The following is an 18,321-nucleotide window of genomic DNA, read 5'->3' as shown; positions in this document are numbered from 1 at the left end:
GGCGGGAAGGTAAACGGCGTTTCCATGTGTTGCTCTGGTTCGCCAGAAGCACCTTAGCCATGCTGGCCACATGACCCGGAAGTTGTACGCCGGCTCCCTTGGCCAGTAAAGCGAGATGAGCGCTGCAACCCCAGAGTCCTTTTGTTACCTTTTAAGACTATTATAACTGGATCTAGTTTGCTCCAGATTTCTCCACCTTCTTACCTGGTAAAATGGGAGCTGCTGTTTTGCTGATTATTACCCAGGGGGGATGACTGACAATCCTCAAAAGTTTGGTAGGGGCTTGAAAGAGAACGATTTTTTAAAATTGTCAAGATTTTCTGGTAAATGTCAAACGCATTGGTAGTTTCTGGGGGTTTGACGGTGAAAAGGACTGACTGCAAAACTGAGGAGTGGGCTGGCTTCTATTTTTGTGTGGGCGGCTCCCCACCCAACCCTCCCTCTAATCCGTCTGTGGCCCACCAACCTGTTTTCCAGCTAAGGTAATATTTAAAAGGCTCTGTGTATCTACTTCATAGTGGGTGGAATTTTGTGTGCCTTTTATACAATCTGGAACCAAATGATCTCATCCTAGTCAGATGCTGCATTACGAGAAAGCACGCTTTTATCCAGACTTTCAGATGAGCTAGGATTATTTTAAATATTATGCTTGGTGGGGTTTTTTGTTGTTGCTTTTGGCAGTAGTGGTCTCCTTGGCTTTTTTTTGCTCAAGAAGAGTTGGAATGCGTCCCAAGTTTGGATTGACTTGCATGTTACGTTAGGTTAATTTGTTTGAGGTCGAGATGGCATCATTCACTCAGATGGCACAGTTTAGTCTTGGTTTTCTCTTGTATAAATCACGAATTTGGAATGACTGACTCTCAGCAGTGATGCTCCTTTGGAAGGAAAGTGGGCAATAAATCTGCATTTGGGGCCGTTCTGTGGACTTATCTTTACATTGTGGCGATTACAGTAATTGACTGATAACAGGAAAGTGTGATGCTGCGGTCCCGGTGCTACTGGTAAACTGAGCATTTCCTCTCGCTAAAGCAAGCAGGTTTGCAACTTCAAAACTCCTAATGTTGATCTGGCCATTGCTGATTGGTTTGCACAGCCAGCAAGCTAGAAATACCGTATTTTTCACTCTATAAGACGCACCAGGCCATAAGATGCACCTAGTTTTTGGAAGAGGAAAACAAGAAAAAAAAATCTGAATCTCAGAAGCCAGAACAGTAAGAGGAATCGCTGCGCAGTGAAAGCAGCAACCCCTCTTGCTGTTCTGTCTTCTGGAATAGCTGCGCAGCCTGCATTCGCTCCATAAGACGCACACACATTTCCCCTTACTTTTTAGGAGGGAAAAAGTGAGTCTTATAGAGCAAAAAATACGGTAATATAAAGGGCAATATGGCGGCATACTCAACTGCTAGAAACTACAGTCTTTGATATCAAAGTGAGGAGGAGATTCACAGGAACTGCGTGAACCAGGTTTCCTGAAACTTGGCCCTCCAGATGTTTTTGGCCTACAACTCCCATGATCCCTAGCTAGCAGGACCAGTGGTCAGGGATAATGGGAATTGTAGTCTCAAAAACACATGGAGGGCCAAGTTTCAGGAAGCCTGGCGTGTATGGTGCAATATCCTCATTGGACATAAAAAAGAACAGCATTCATTTAGACAATGTATAGTCAGCTCCAAGAAAAGCAGAATGTATATATTTTTTTATGCACAGTGGGGTAAATTTACGTCCTCACTTTGCACAATCCTGGTTTTGGTAGCTCTGGGGAGATGCAAGGAACTGTGCCAAAATGCTTGCCTCTTCCCTCCACCCTTCCACGTGTGTTTCATCCTAAAGTTTTGGTATTTTGCTCCATTTGTAAAACAGGCACATATGTGCTGTGCCATTGGCCCTTCCTTAAATATGGTGGCTCAGTCTAGACCAGAGTCAGATGGAAAGTGAAGATTCTGTCCATAACAGAATCTTCATCCGAACCAGCAGCCTACTGGAACTAGTGATTCTTTGCAGATTCAGCCTTCCTGCTGAATATAAATCTTGGCTAGTTCTGATTAAGAGACATCTTGTTAACAGCTACCTAAAGGTGATCTCCTCCACCCTATCCTTTTGGCTCTCCAACAAGAGTCCAATTCTTGTGTGGAGCCAGGGCGACCATCCCAAGTTGCCAACGCTCTCTCTCTGCTTAGGAAAGCTTGCCTTGCCTGTAGATTCCTGTCCTTAAATATTCTTGATTGATTCTTCCTTTCCTGCTATCACCGCTAATTTCTCTTCCCTGCTGACCACACCTAGCCCCCTTCTGGTCAAGCTTGTGGCTATGCAAGTTGTGTAATATTCACACCGAGTGCTAGTAAATGGAACTATATATGGCAGCAGGAATCAGTGGCGTAGCGTGGGGGGTGCCAGGGGTGCCGGCCGCACCGGGCGCAACATCTGGGGGGGGCGCGAGTCCAGAGGGAAGGGACAAGTTCCTTCCTCCGCCGGGCTCCCTGCCGCCACCGCCAGCCTTGCGCCCTAGCGCGTGCGCGCCCCCCGCCGCCGCTGCGCTCCACTCACTGCTCGCAGGAGGAGCAGCCGCTGCAGCAGCGCCACCACCAACGCATGGCTGGGCGCGGGCAGCCTCCGCACCCCGCCGCCGCCATCTCCTCGGCTCAGCCACAGGCGGCTGCTTCTGCCGACTGGGAGGGAGGAGAGCTCCGAGGGGCCTCGCCGCGCCCTGCGCTCCCCAAAACCCTCCGAGAGGAAGCCGGCGGGCGGGCGAGGGTCTCCCGGCGGAAGGGGGCGCTGCTGGCTCCGGCTCTCAGTGCAAGTCTCAGCCGTGGGGGGCGGGGGGCGAGGACAGAGCACGGCTGGAAGCCCCTGGACCCGGCCGGGAGGAGGAGAGGCGCTCGCCAAGCCCGGATTTGGAGCTCCACCTACAGCCCAAGGAGAGGAGGGGGTGGGGAGGCGCCCGAGGGGAGGGGGCTTCTGCTGCCTCGGCCCGCGGGGGCCCTGCAAATAATAAATTTAATAAATTCCTGCTGAGCCTTTGGGGGGGGGTCCTTGGCTCCTTCGCTCGCCCCCAGCCCCAGTGGCGTAGCGTGGAGGTGCAGGGGGGTCAGGCGCAACATCTGGGGGGGCGCGCTCGCACTCGAGTGCTAAAATCCACGGGTTAGGGGGCGCAAGTTACTTGCCTTGCCCCGGGTGCTGACAACCCACGCTACGCCACTGGCAGGAATAATAATAATAATAATAATAATAATAATAATAATAATAATAATTCAAAAAATTATTTATACCCCGCCCTTCCCAGTTCAGAAAACTGGGTTCTGGGTGGCTAACAACAAATTTAAAACACTTAATTGATGCAGCAAAAAAAGCATAAAACACAGTATAAAACGTGAATAACAATAAATTCAAAATTCAAAAATCAATTTAGGGGGGAAATCCATCCAATAAACATTAGATGATCACCAGGGCTAGCTGGCTAAATTAGACCTATTTGGGCCAGCGAGGAGACCAAGGGAGAATTAGCTGTGGGATCCCAGAGTGGGTAATCTTCATAAAAAGGGGAATAAAAGATCAGGCTAAGTTCAAATAGAAAGCCAGGCGGAACAGCTATGTCTTACAGGACCTGCGGAAGGAAGTTAAATCCTGCAGGGCCCTGGTCTCATGGGGCAGAGCATTCCACCAGGTTGGAGCCGTCACTGAGAAGGCAGCCTCCTGCAGGTTTTAGTCATCAGAAAAAACTGCTTCAGCCCAACCTAACAATATGTTGGACTAACTTTGAGCCTGATCCTCAAAGTGTGATACTGACGGCTCCTTGTATGCAAACTAAGTTGCTGCGGTTCTGTGGCTTTTGTGACTCTTGAATGAGTTTGGGCTGTAGTATCAAAGTTCAAACACCAGTTACACCACCACCACTTTATGTCCTCTAAGATTCTAGGTAGCTGAAATTGTTTAAAGAGTTTGGGGAATAAAGGCAGCCAAGCAAATTAAAACTTTTTTAAAAAACAGAGAAATTAACTGATTAAGAAATCCAATTAATCATATTTTCTGATCCCTTGTCCCCGATGTTCCTTCTCCCCAGCATCACCATAAAAAATGAAGATGAAAAAAAAAGGCTTAAAAAAATAAGACTTTTCTGGCATGAGTATTCCAGAGTTGGTTTCTGTTAGGGCTGGTTAACAGGCAGAGGAAGACTTTGGGCGCCCCAAGTAAATTTGCAATGGTTTTTCATCCTTCCCTTTTTCAAGTTTTAAATTACTGTACTTTTCCATGTATAAGACGAGTTGTTTTTTTAAATTAAAAAGTATGTTAAAAATTTAAGGTCGTCTTAGACATGGATTGTCAGTGGCTATTTGGTGTGTTATTGGTGACTTTGTCAAGGGCTTGTGTTGATTGGCTGTCGCTGCGGCAATAGGTCGGGCGATTGGCGGCTTCTGCCAGCGTGGGGACAGGCAATAGGTGGGTTTTGCGACACATATGAGTGGCAGTGTAGGTCAGGCTGGTGAGCGATTTTTGGCAATCCCCCCTAAAAAAACTCAACTCTGGGCCACCCCCTGCAAGAAAAAACTCAACAGCGCTGAGCAATCTCCCCCCATTTTCTTAATTTGGAGTCCCCCAAAATAGGGGGCCTTTTATACCCGGTGATGTGTTATACACGGAAAAATACGGTAAATCGTTCAAATTCAAGCGAGCATATCGGATCCAATCCATACCATCTACTCTCAAGAGTATGTTATTGAAAATGCACCCAGGATGGTGATCTGTATGACTATCTCTATGTAGCTTTGGAGTGGTTGGTCATTTACCAGAGAAGGTGGGAGGTTGTATGGTGGGGGTCTGAGTTCAGTCCCAGGTCCAGAGCGGTGAGTAAAATCAGGAAGCGCTTAACTGGAGTTGGTAAGAAGCCCCTGCAAAGATCTCATAGAATCCATCCATAATAAATTGGAAATAATGTTTAAAAGTACTTTTCCAAAAAAACTGCACCAACCCAGAGTCCTTTTCATTGGGGCTAATTCAGACTGAAATTCCCAGGTGCCAAAGAAGGTTATTTATGTATGTTATTACTGCGGCCCATGTTTTGTTAGCCCAGAATGGAAAGCAAGTGAGGTCCCAACTAAAGAACATTGGCAACTTAAGGTGACAGAATATGCACAGCTTGCAGACTTAACATATAGAATAAGGAGGAAAAAAATTCCTTCCAGTAGCACCTTAGAGACCAACTAAGTTTGTTATTGGTATGAGCTTTGTGTGCATGCACACTTCTTCAGATACACACTTCAGAGTATCTGAAGAAGTGTGCATGCACATGAAAGCTTATACCAATAACAAACTTAGTTGCTCTCTAAGGTTCTACTGGAAGGAATTTATTTTATTTTGTTTCGACTATGGCAGACCAACACGGCTACCTACCTGTATATAGAATAAGAGAACAAGACAAACATACGTTTAGAGAAGATTGGAAAACATTTATTGAATATAAGGGAAATAATTGTGCACAGCTGAAAACACTGACAGCATTAAGATAAATTCAAAAATGTAAATAAGCTTTGATGGATGCAGTAATGGAATACTGAATGGTATAGTTTTTGGTGAATATGCAGGGATATATGATATGTAAAGGGGAAGCGGGTGGTGCTGTGGGTTAAGCCACAGAGCCTAGGACTTGCCGATCAGAAGGTTGGTGGTTCGAATCCCTGCGACGGGGTGAGCTCCTGTTGCTTGGTTGCTGCTCCTGCCAACCTAGCAGTTCAAAAGCACGTCAAAGTGCAAGTAGATAAATAGGTACCGCTCTGGCGAGAAGGTAAATGGCCTTTCCGTGCGCTGCTCTGGTTCGCCAGAAGCAGCTTAGTCATGCTGGCCACATGACCTGGAAGCTGTACGTCGGCTCCCTCGGCCAATAAAGCGAGATGAGCACCGCAACCCCAGAGTCAGTCATGACCGGACCTAATGGTCAGGGGTCCCTTCACCTGATGATATGTAAAATGAACCCTGGAAGGAGAAGGGAAGTCATTGATATTTTAAGGATGTTAAAAATGAGTATTTGAAATTGCAAAACAGAAAATTTAATAAAAATTATATACAAGACCGCTGCGGGGTGCGCTCCCGCTGCTCGGTCCCAGCGCCTGCCAACCTAGCAGTTCGAAAGCACCCCTGGGTGCAAGTAGATAAATAGGGACCGCTTACTAGCGGGAAGGTAAACGGCGTTTCCGTGTGCGACTCTGGCTCACCAGAGTAGGTTCGTCACGCTGGCAACGTGACCCGGAAGTGTCTGCAGACAGCACTGGCTCCCGGCCTCTAGAGTGAGATGAGCGCACAACCCTAGAGTCTGTCAAGACTGGCCCGTATGGGCAGGGGTACCTTTACCTTTACCTTTATATACAAGAGAAAAGAAAAGAAAGATATCATAGAGTGGGGAACGTTTGTTCATGATATGCCTCCACACCGGACAGCTGGGCTTTGGAGCTTGCTGAATGTTGGAAGGTTCAAGGTGCATAAAAGAATTTGCTTCTTCACGAAGCACGAACTACGGAACTCACTTCTGAAGGAGGGGGGCCGTGCTTGCCACCAGTTTGGATGGCTTTAAAAGAGGATTTGACAAGTTCGTAGCAGAGCGGGCTATCAATGGCTGCGAGCCACAATGGCTATGCTCTGCCTCCACAGACGGAAGCAGTCATGCGTCTGAATGCCAGTGACTGGAAACCACAGGAGGAGAGTATGTTGCTCTTCTGCTTGGGTCCTGTTTGCAGGATTCCCATGGGGATCTGGTTGGCCGCTGTGAGAACAGGGTGCTAGACTAGATGGGCCACCACTAGCCTCTTTTTGGTGTTCTTGTTTTCTTGTGAAGTGGGGACACCGCCCTCCATTAGGGCATCGCTGTCAAGATTATCAGTGAACTGATACAAAACTAGGGCATAACTTTTCTAGATGGTTCAATAAATTCAGTATTTGGTGAAAGTATTGTTCTTAAAAGATTTCTCCTAGTCTTCTTCTTAGGTTAGTCTTGTTTCATACCATTATTGCAGCTTGTAAAGGTAAAGGACCGCTGGACGGTTAAGTCCAGTCAAAGGCGACTATGGCGTTGTGGTTCTCATCTCGCTTTCAGGCTGAGGGAGCCGGCGTTTGTCCACAGACAGCTTTCTGGGTTATGTAGCATGACTAAACCACTTCTGGTGCAATGGAACCCCACAACGGAAGCCAGAGCGCACGGAAACACCGTTTACCTTCCGACCACAGCAGTACTTATGTGTCTACAGTGGTACCCCGCAAGACGAACGCCTCGCGAGACGAAAAACTCGCAAAACGAAAGGTTTTTTCGTTTTCAAGTTGCCTCGCAAGACGAATTTCCCTATGGGCTTGCTTCGCAAAACGAAGCTTGCCCCGGGGACAGCGGGTCTTCTCTTTTGAAGCAAGGGGCGGCGGGGAGATCGCTTCTCCCCACCGCCCCTTGCTTCAAAAGAGGTCTGCCCCCGGACCTCTTTTGAAGCAAGGGGCTGCGGGGAGATCACTTCTCCCGGTGCTCCGAAGCGGGGTGGGGGGGCGGGAACACCTGCCCCAGCCGCCGGGCTTCGTAGCGCTGCTGCGAAGCCGGGCGGGGGGGGGCGGGAACACCTGCCCCAGCCACCCCGCTTCGGAACGGTGCTCCGAAGCGGGGTGGGGGGGCGGGAACACCTGCCCCAGCCGCCGGGCTTCGTAGCGCTGCTGCGAAGCCGGGCGGGGGGCGGGAACACCTGCCCCAGCCACCCCGCTTCGGAACGCTGCTCCGAAGCAGGGTGGGGGGGCGGGAACACCTGCCCCAGCCGCCGGGCTTCGTAGCGCTGCTGTGAAGCCGGGCGGGGGGCGGGAACACCTGCCCCAGCCACCCCGCTTCGGAACGCTGCTCCGAAGCGAGGTGGGGGGGCGGGAACACCTGCCCCCGCCCCCGGGCTTCGTAGCGCTGCTGCGAAGCCGGGCGGGGGGCGGGAACACCTGCCCCAGCCACCCCGCTTCGGAACGCTGCTCCGAAGCGGGGTGGGGGGGCGGGAACACCTGCCCCCGCCCCTGGGCTTCGTAGCGCTGCTGCGAAGCCGGGCGGGGGGCGGGAACACCTGCCCCAGCCACCCCGCTTCGGAACGCTGCTCCGAAGCGGGGTGGGGGGGCGGGAACACCTGCCCCCGCCCCCGGGCTTCGTAGCGCTGCTGCGAAGCCGGGCGGGGGGCGGGAACACCTGCCCCAGCCACCCCGCTTCGGAACGCTGCTCCGAAGCGGGGTGGGGGGGCGGGAACACCTGCCCCCGCCCCCGGGCTTCGTAGCGCTGCTGCGAAGCCGGGCGGGGGGCGGGAACACCTGCCCCAGCCACCCCGCTTCGGAACGCTGCTCCGAAGCGGGGTGGGGGGGCGGGAACACCTGCCCCAGCCGCCGGGCTTCGTAGCGCTGCTGCGAAGCCGGGCGGGGGGGGGCGGGAACACCTTCTGAAGGCGGGCGGGGGGCGAAAGTCTTTGTCCCCCCTGCCTGCCTTCCCAGGGGCTTTTAAATCGCCCCGGACAGCGGAGAAGTCCTCCGCTGTCCCGGGGCGATTTTAAAATGCCGCCCGCCAGCATTTTAAGATCGCCCGGACAGCGGAGAAGTCCTCCGCTGTCCCAGGGTTTTTTAAAATGCTGGGGGTGGGAAGAAAAGCCCTTGTCCCCCCCCCCCCAGCCTTCAGAAGAGGTCCGGGGACCCGTCTGAAGGCGGTTTCCCTAGGAACGCATTAATTGATTTTCAATGCATTCCTATGGGAAACCGTGCATCGCAAGACGAAAAAACCGCAAGACGAAGAGACTTGCGGAACGAATTAATTTCGTCTTGCGAGGCACCACTGTACTTGCACTGGTGTGCTTTTGAACTGCTAGGTTGGCAGGAGCTGGGACCAAGCAACGGGAGCTCACTCGGTCTTGGAGATTCGAACTGTCAGCCTTCCGATCGGCAAGCCCTAGGCTCAGTGGATTAGACCGCAGCGCCACCCACGCTTGTACCCAACAGTGAACTGATTAGGGTTGCCAGATTTCTAGAAGTAAAATGGAGCTTTTGGGGGGAAATGAAATTCAAAGTTGTTGAACTTTTTAAAGGAAAAAATTCTGGGAAATTCTGGACGTATGGCAACCCTTGTAGTGATGGGATATTCAGAATTACAGTGTTAGTGGCTCACTTTTGAAATGTACATAGAATTAGCATTGATTTCATATACCTAAAGGAGATTGTAGCTTTATAGATCTTAACCTTTTCCTTTTAGTTGTCTGAAAAGCTTTGAAGGCCACCACAGATGAGTTAAATATTTTTGCTGAGACTTTTAGTTGTTCTGGCGTGCTGCACAAGCATGGGTGCCGCATTCATTCACGTAAAACAACAACAGGAGTTTCATCTATGTAGGTGAAGGAATGTATGCTTGAGTTTGGCCGCTGAAATGTTCATTAGCGGAACAGAAATATTAGTTCATTGACTACCGTATTTTTCGCTCTATAAGACGCATCAGACCACAAGACGCACCTAGTTTTTGGAGGAGGAAAACAAGAAAAAAAATATTCTGGATCTCAGAAGCCAGAACAATAAGAGGGATCACTACGCAGCGAAAGCAGCAATCCCTCTTGCTGTTCTGGCTTCTGGGATAGCTGCGCAGCCTGCATTCACTCCATAAGACGCACACACATTTCCACTTACTTTTTAGCAGGGGAAAAGTGAGTCTTATAGAGCAAAAAATACGGTATATTTCTATCCTGATTTTTGCAGGTGGGCAGAGAGTTTTGCCTCTCAGAACGGCTTATGACAATCAAAGCGCTAAAATGCATCTCAAAAAATTATACAATAACCAACAGTAGTAGCAAATCAACAGTAATAAAAGAGGAAAGATTGGGATCTTACTGGTTTAAAACAGCTGCTGCCTAAATGTGAAGATAAATGTTCATCTGCTGAGAGTCCTTGGACATCACAGAATGGTTTCTCTGCTTTTTCAGGCTTGGCTTCTTAGGGGATCCTCATTTTGAGCGTCGGCTCACCTGTCTTTCAACGGAAGGGACTAGTACTTCAGAGAGTTGAGTGTAGCACCCTTGAAGTGTAGCTTCTCAATTGCAATTGCACCTTTCTTCTCTGAAATAGAGATTTGACATGAGATGATGTGTAAGTTTTAGAAATGAGTCCTTGAAAAGTGCATACAGTCATACCTCGGGTTAAAGACGCTTCAGGTTGAGCGTTTTCAGGTTGCGTCCCGCGGCGACCCGGAAGTAACGGAACGGGTTACTTCCGGGTTTTGCCGCTCATGCTTGCGCAGACACTCAAAATGATGTCATGCGCAGAAGCGGCGAATTGTGACCTGCGCAGACGCAGGTTGCATTCTGCTCAGGTTTCGAACAGGGCTCCGGAACGGATCCCGTTCGCAACCAGAGGTACCACTGTAGTTCAAAAAGCAGCCAGACCCCTGAAATGGAAGGTAGAGGAAAAGCCCATGCACAGTTGTTGTTGTTTTTAAAAAACAAAACAAAACCAGAGGCCAGTCCATCTAGTGTATGCATAGGCAAACTCAGCCCTCCAGATGTTTTGGGACTACAACTCCCATCATCCCTGACCACTGGTCCTGTTAGCTAGGGATGATGGGAGTTGTAGTCCCAAAACTTCTGGCGGGCCAAGTTTGCCTATGCCTGATCTAGTGCCTTTTTGTTCCTCCAAAATTTGGGCATGGGAGGACGGCTTTGTAGGTGATAGAACTTGAAAGAGGAGAAGCCAGCCAAAGGGGTGAAAAACAAACAGGATATATGCTATAATATTGTATGGGAGCAGAACAAAAACATCTGTAAAGTGATGGGCAAGGAGATGTTTCCTCCAGGTGCTTCCCTGTGCTCAAATCCTCCTGAGATGGCAAGGCAACTGGACAAAAGAATTATTATTTCCTTGGACTTTTATGTCCGACAACATTACGGTTGTGAAATATGGACACAGTGAGTAGAACGAAGCTTAGAAGGCATTCACAGGGCAGTTTATTCTGTTTTCACGACTTTCCCCAGCCTAGCTGTTAATTTCTGCATTGTATTTGAGGTTTCACGTGACGTAAAAGCCACTTCTGGAACTGTAGTGCTCATTTCCTTGTTACTTGCTTCCAGATACAACCCATTTGCAAATAGTACAGACATGGATGCTCAACGTAATCCACTGTAGTTGTAGATAAAATGTGGAAATTGGAATAAACTGGCTTGTGTATGCAGCCTTAGAAAATACTGGCTGGAGCGGCTGCACTGCACTGTAGAGATCTCTTAGCCAAATCTTTTGCGGGATGCTTAAGGAATTATTATACCTTTTTTTAATGGTAGATAAGAATGTCATGCTAGAATGTTAAAATTCCTTATAGAGAACAGATATGGGTATATGAAGGCATACTTTTTGTGATTTTTTAAAATGTATGTGATGTTCAAGGATATATGCATTGAACAGCTCAGGACCACAATACCTCAAGGACCGCCTCTTTCCATATGAACCTACCTGGACCCTGAGGTCATCTTCAGAGGCCCTCCTTCATGTTCCTCCTCATTGAGAGGTGCAGAAGGCAGCAACATGATAACAGGCCTTCTCTGCAGTGGCTCCCCATCTGTGGAATGCTCTCCTGGGCGCCTTCATTATACATCTTTAGGCACCAGGCAAAAATGTTCCTTTTTAACCAGACCTTTGGTTGACCCAATTTACATCCTATGCCCTTTTAAAATGTTTTTTTTGGGGGGGGGGTGCTATTGGGTTGTTGTTTTTATTTTTATTCGGTATTTTGTGGTTTTATATCTTGATTTTGTTCTGTGAGCCGCCCTGAGACCCCCCCTCCCTGGGTATATAAATTCAATAAATAATAATAAAATGTTATTAACGGGGTGGGGACAAAGTATCAAATAAGATCAAACAAAGTTTGGATCGCTTACGGGGGGGCGGAGTGTGTCGCCTGAAAGTATTATTCCTTGCCTACAGTGGGGTTTATTATCTTGGCTATTTATAGCGGAGAGTTTGTTATCTATGACATTTGTGGTTTGCGAGGATAAACAGAAAAGAAGTGTTGCAAAAATGGGCAGTTCTCGCCACACTCGTGAAGCAAATTAGTTGTTTCATTGTTCCTGCAGAAATCTTGTGGCCCTGTTAAATTCAGGCTCGTCAAAGCATAAACGACTGTGCTTTGTTAGGTCAGGTAGGAACGACGTGAAGCCCAGTTCATGAATCGATACGGTTCAAGCGTCGGCACGGAATAACGAGATAATAATTTCCCTCCCGTGTGCTGCGTGCAAGCGGGATTCAAATAAGGGAGCTCTTTCTAAGCTCCCCAGCTCGGATCTCGCCTGCGCTGCCTTGCACTCTTGCAGATCCGGCGAATACTGCAGGCATTGCAGTGGCAGCAGGAGCTGCAGACTGCCCTGATTTTGAAAAGATGACATCATCTCTATTAATGTGCGGTGCTGAGGATGCTGGAGGGAGGGATGCCGAGCCAGTGTGTGAGTAGAGATGGATGCAGATATTTATGGATCTGTACACGCATGCAGCAATTTTCAGAAACCCTCCTTGTTCAGACCTCAGCTATAGATGTTCTGGGGTTATTTACTTTTTAAAAAACAACCTTGTAAATGGCTGGTGCTAGGCATGAATTTCATGGCACACTTAGAGGGGGAAAGAGGCACAATTTGTTTCTGGGTAAATAACCAACAATGAAATGCAGACTACTTTATTTGGTAATTGCTGATGCTCACCTGGGCTGGAATCCATTCTGGAGGGAATCGTTTTAAGGCAACCTTTTAAAAGACATGGAGTGTTTCCAGCTTTGTTGATATTTTTATTTTATTGTTGGGATTTAATGAAAGGGCACCCAGTTGTTCACAAAACCACCCCCGCCTTTTCCCTTCAGCATGTGTAGAACATCTTAATTTGGCCATAAACGGGTATTCTTGTATTTTATTAAGGCATTCCTCAAGAGTTGGGAGGTATTGATTTCTTTGGATATCTGGAATAAATGAGCTATATATTTAAGGGGGGGGGGAGATGGGGACTGGGACTTACATGCTTTTACCAAATGTAAAAAGCTGGTCAGAAGAATTGCCCACAAAAATGAAAGTATGGAAAAGCTGGCCGCCTCCCAGAACAAAGGAAGCTGAGAGGGGGGATGGAATTAACAGGTAACACTGTGAGTAATGCAGTAGGGAGGAGAGAGGTGTATAGATTTAAAGCTTGCTGCTTTGCTACTGACCATCCTCTCTTGGTCCAACTCCAGATAGTTGAGTGGAAAGTCTGAAGGCTGGGGGATGGTGCAGATGATGCAATTGTGTCTAACCCCCCCCCCCCTAATTATTTTCAAAGTATTTCCAGCAGAAAAGTCTGAAATTGTTTTGTGTGTTGCATGAACGTATCTCATTCCAGGGTACAGTGGTACCACGGGTTAAGAACTTAATTCGTTCTGGAGGTCCTTTCTTAACCTGAAACTGTTCTTAACCTGAGGTACCACTTTAGCTAACGGGGCCTCCCGCCGCGCCGCCAGAGCACGATTTCTTTTCTCATCCTGAAGCAAAGTTCTTAACCCGAGGTACTATTTCTGGGTTAGCGGAGTCTGTAACCTGAAGCGTCTGTAACCTGAGGTACCACTGTACTTACCCAAGTTAAGAGAATTGCATTAAAAGTTCTTAAGCTAACATAGCCGATTTCTTTGTAAGCCCATACGAAAGCTCTGTGCAGGGATCAAACACAGGCATAGGCAAACTCAGCCCTCCAGATGTTTTGGGACTACAACTCCCATCATCCCTAGCTAACAGGACCAGTGGTCAGGGATTATGGGAGTAGTAGTCCCAAAACATCTGGAGGGCCGAGTTTGCCTATGCCTGATCAAACTGAAGCTCAAAGTTTAAAAGTACAGGGTCGTTTCTAGTTTGGGTAAGTATCTTCGTGGTCACAAGGCATCAGATACCTTTTGGAAGTGGGCCAAACATGCAGTGAAGCTCCTTTGATGTAAGAGTGCACCAACGTGTCTCTCCTAGGTTTGAATTCAGGAGCAGGTATATTTTTCCAGTAGTGCCAGCCAATGAATTTGATGTCTGCACCCGCGAACTGTGACTCGGAGGGCTCCTGTGAAATTGTAATGGAGGTGAATGGCTGCAAAGCAACTAGCAGCAGGCAGAGCTTGATTCCCATTTCATTTGCTTGCCATATCAGTTTGGCATTAGGTACCTGTACATGTAAGGGACGCGGGTGGTGCTGTGGGTTAAAACACAGAGCCTAGGACTTGCCGGTCAGAAGGTCGGCGGTTTGAATCCCCGCGACGGGGTGAGCTCCCGTTGCTCGGTCCCTGCTCCTGCCAACCTAGCAGTTCGAAAACACATCAAAGTGCAAGTAGATAAATAGGTACCACTCTGGCTGGAAGGTAAACAGCGTTTCTGAGCACTGCTCTGGTTTGCCAGAAGCGGCTTAGTCATGCTGGCCACATGACCCGGAAGCTGTACGCTGGCTCCCTCGGCCAATAAAGCGAGATGAGCGCCACAACTCCAGAGTCGGTCACGACTGGACCTAACGGTCAAGGGTCCCTTTACCTTTACCTGTACATGTGGGACCCTCCCAGGCTCCTTCGCTCATCATTTCAGGGCACCTGGAATGTGAGAGGCAACGCCTAATAAAATATATTACACAGTGCAGGATTATTCACGAACAGTAGCTTCATATAAAGTCGGTCTGGATTGGATCAATTTGAAATCATTGGCAATTTCCATCCGCTTCTTGCATTTCCAAACTCATACATTATCCCAACAAGTATGCGTACTAATTGGCTGCTAGATGAGTTGAAATCTATTTTCTTGCAGCTAAATAAAGCATGGGTAGCTACCAAGGAGCATAATTCGGAACATCTGGTTGTGTTGCCCGTTTCCCTTTTGTGCCTTGGAATGAAATGTGTGTTGGAATTGATGAATTGATATAGAACGAGGCTGTTGCTATGCAAGCACTCTCCCCATCATAGGTGAGGCCTTGTGCAGGGCTCAGGCCAGCAGCTATAAGACAGCCGATCTTTGATGTTGCTTTGAAGGAGCAGCAGTCCTCTCCTTGTTGCCAGCTCCACCTTTACTGAAAGGTGTCTCTTCAGTTAGAGGAGCCCAGCTTGCTCCAGCAGTCATGTATGTTAACAGAGTGAGGGAGATCCCGGTGACAGTTGGGCTTCTAAGATGGAGTCCTCTGAGGGACGGCAGTGTGACATCCTTGGGCCAGAGGGGTGCACTAATATCATAGGCTCATCTCGCAGATGTGGCTGCCGAGATCATATAACACTGGTCCTGAAAGATCTTCTTTGGCTCCCAGTAGGTTTCCAAGCACAATTCCAAGTGCTGGTGCTGACCTTCAAAGCCCTAAACAGCCTCGGCCTAGTATACCTGAAGGATCGTCTCCACCTCCATCGCTCAGCCCAGATCCTGAGGTCCAGCTCTGAGGGCCTTCTGGATGTTCCCTCCCTGTGAGAAGTGAGGTTACAGGGAACCAGGCAGAGGGCCTTCTTGGTAGTGGTGCCCGCCCTGTGGAACACCCTCCCATCATATGTCAAGGAAATAAACAACTACAGTGGTACCTCTAGTTGTGTTCCGCTCTTATTACAGACTTTCAGCTTATGAAAGCGACAAACCCGGAAGTTTACTTCCAGGTTTGCCACACGCACATGCGCAGAAGCGCTTGCTCACGCCACGCACATGCACGGAAGAGGCGCTCTAGTTGCAGACTTTTCAGGGTGCAAATGGCACCCCAAAACAGATTAAGTCCACAACTAGAGGTACCACTGTACCTGACTTTTAGAAGACATCTGAAGACAGCTCTGTTTAGGAAAGTTTTTTATGTTTGATGTTTTATTGTGTTTTTAATATTCCATTGGGAGCTGCCCAGAGTGACTGGGGAGGCCCGGCCAGATGGGAGGCGTATAAATAATTCATCATCGTCATCATCAGGGGATTGCCCCGCATGCAGTTCCCCTTCTGACATTAGTCCTTAGTTTCATTCCCTGAAGAAAAGGGAGTCATCTCCCAGGATCATGACATGCACAAGGCAGCTTACAAAAGAGATGAACTGTACAACCTTAACACCAAACAAATTAACAAGCAAGCAGAGGTTTTAAAAAGCAAATCACACAACGGAAGATTGAGGGCGGTGGGATTGCACTCTCCTCGCCTTCCCTGGCTTTAGTTTATCCTGCCCAGCCGTAACCAGCACTGTTTGTTTAGGGAAGTAAATGTGAGATTAAGAGGTTGTGTTTCGCCATTCTATAGGTATCTAAGGACACTAAGCAAGATCACTTACTCGCAGTCTAAAGGACCGAAAGTTTGCATGAGGAAAGGCTGTTGGTTAACTGGGCAGTATAATGTGCCTGTCGTGAAAAATAAAATGTCCACGTTGTTTTGGATAATCATTTTAATCAACTATCTGCATTTTCTGGAAACAGTTGAAGACATTTTGTTCTGATAAGCTTACCCAACTGGATAAAAGTTTTTACCACTAGTGTCTACTTGCTAGGGTTTTAGTCTTGCTTTAAATATACTTGTGTTTTAACTGTTATTAATTATCTTACCTGTAAATTGCATTGAGAAGGTGATTTAGAAGGCAATTAATAAATGTTATTATAATAATAAATAACAATTTTGCAGCTTACCTTGAAAAATGTCACACTGTCTTCATTGGTGTTTAGTTCCTATTAAGTGTGTTTTTGGATTGCAGCCTAAATATTTGCAGCACAATGATAAATACATGGCAATACTTACTGTGTCATATTTATAGTGCTTGACCTCTCGGCTCATATTTTGGACCTGTTTATGTTCTCTTATGGGCTTTGAAATATATGTGAGAGGATAATGGACTCAGATTTAAGATTTTATAACTGCAGTTAGAGTATGCTTGTATTGCATGTGGGTGACATTTAAACTAAGCTGTTTTTTTAAAATCTGATTTTAGGGCTGCTGTTCTACTACAGCTGCATTGGATAGGGTAGAGTTTTTCATGGGGAACTGTCCAATAAGCAGTCTTCTTCGCTCTCCGCAGTGTAATATGAAATGGTACAACCCATTAAAAAGCTATGTCATGAAATGCTATAGTCCCAGAAACTTTTGTCTTTGTTGAATATGTATAGCTCAGTTCTCTTCTGGGAAACGCATATTGATCTTAAAGCCAAGTAACCTCCATTTTATTTATTTCTTCAGGATTTCGTAAAAATGATGAAATGAAAGCTATGGAAGTCCTGCCAATCTTGAAGGAGAAAGTTGCATACCTGTCAGGTAAGGAGATTCATTTTGTGTACAATCTGTATTTCATGGATATTTATTCAGTGCTCACCAGCAACACAATGTTGTCCATTTTTACTCAGCGGTCAGGCTCAGTTGGGTCAGTTGAATTTACCTGCATGGGAGCGTGCATTGGGCGTGCAGTCTAGGACATGAATGAGGTGTCGGCGGCAAAATAAAATATAAGATGCTTTGAAGAAAAACTTAACCAGGATTTTCTCAAGTCTTTCTCCTTTCCATGTAAATAACAGAAGTGTTTAATTTGTATACATCGGAACCTCAGTTTTCAAACATAATCTATTCAAAATGTAATCCATTCGAAAACCCAAGGATCAATGGGCGGTCGGCAGAATCCATTGAAAAAATGGAGAAACGCGCCTCAGAAGTCATTTGACTTCCGAGGCGCGTTCGAAAATGGAAGCAATTGCCTCCGGGTTTTCGGCATTCATTTTTCCGAATTGTTTGACTTCTGAAATGTTCAAAAACCGAAGTTCCACTGTATAATCAGTTCAAACAACTTCATATCTTTAGAAGTGTTGTCCTGTTTTCAAATTTACTTATCTAACAAATATTATTTGTGTTTCTTTGTTTTGAGGTAAGGGGTGCATTCCAAATACTCATATAAGAGTGGATCACTCCTGCATAAAATTGCCCAGGAATTTTAACGTAAAATAGGGTATATATTTTTTGTTTCTCCTGATATATATACTCCATCGTGCTACCTCTGAGGATGTCCATTTGGGGTAGCCATTAGAGTTTTAGACTGGAACCTGGGAGACCAGGGTTCGACTCCCCACTCAACCACTGGGTGACCCAGGGCTAGTCTGGGTATCTCAGCCTAACCCTTTGGGGAAACACCATCTTGAGCTCCTTAGAGGAAAAGTGGCGTGTAAATGTAATAAACTGTTCTTTATTGCTCTGAATGTTCTCTTTTTAAGAGAGGTTAATAGGACAGTCTCTGTATTCATTTGTTGTCTTGGGCTTATTAATCCAAGAGCCAGCTGAGACATCCTAAACAGTTTCTGATGGGTTTGCCTTACTGGTTAAAAAAAACAAAAGGTTAAGGACCCCTGGACGGTTAAGTCCAGTC

At 47.2% G+C, this 18,321-nt stretch overlaps 1 protein-coding gene across 4 annotated transcripts in view; it reads left to right on the top strand.

The window, feature by feature from the left end:
• Positions 1–18,321, top strand: part of TRIO (trio Rho guanine nucleotide exchange factor) — a 270,608-nt gene that overhangs the window by 51,780 nt on the left and 200,507 nt on the right. For all 4 annotated transcript variants that reach the window (XM_028737945.2, XM_028737948.2, XM_028737949.2 and 1 more), the window contains exon 2: positions 17,151–17,225. In XM_028737945.2, coding sequence (XP_028593778.2) covers positions 17,151–17,225 — 75 coding nt within the window. The remainder of the gene's footprint in view (positions 1–17,150; positions 17,226–18,321) is intronic.

The sequence above is a fragment of the Podarcis muralis genome, chromosome 8 (genome assembly GCF_964188315.1).
Source record: "Podarcis muralis chromosome 8, rPodMur119.hap1.1, whole genome shotgun sequence".
In the NCBI taxonomy this organism is placed as follows: domain Eukaryota; kingdom Metazoa; phylum Chordata; class Lepidosauria; order Squamata; family Lacertidae; genus Podarcis; species Podarcis muralis.
The sequence above is the reverse complement of the archived record's forward strand: the minus strand, read 5'-3'. Positions and strand labels throughout refer to the sequence as shown.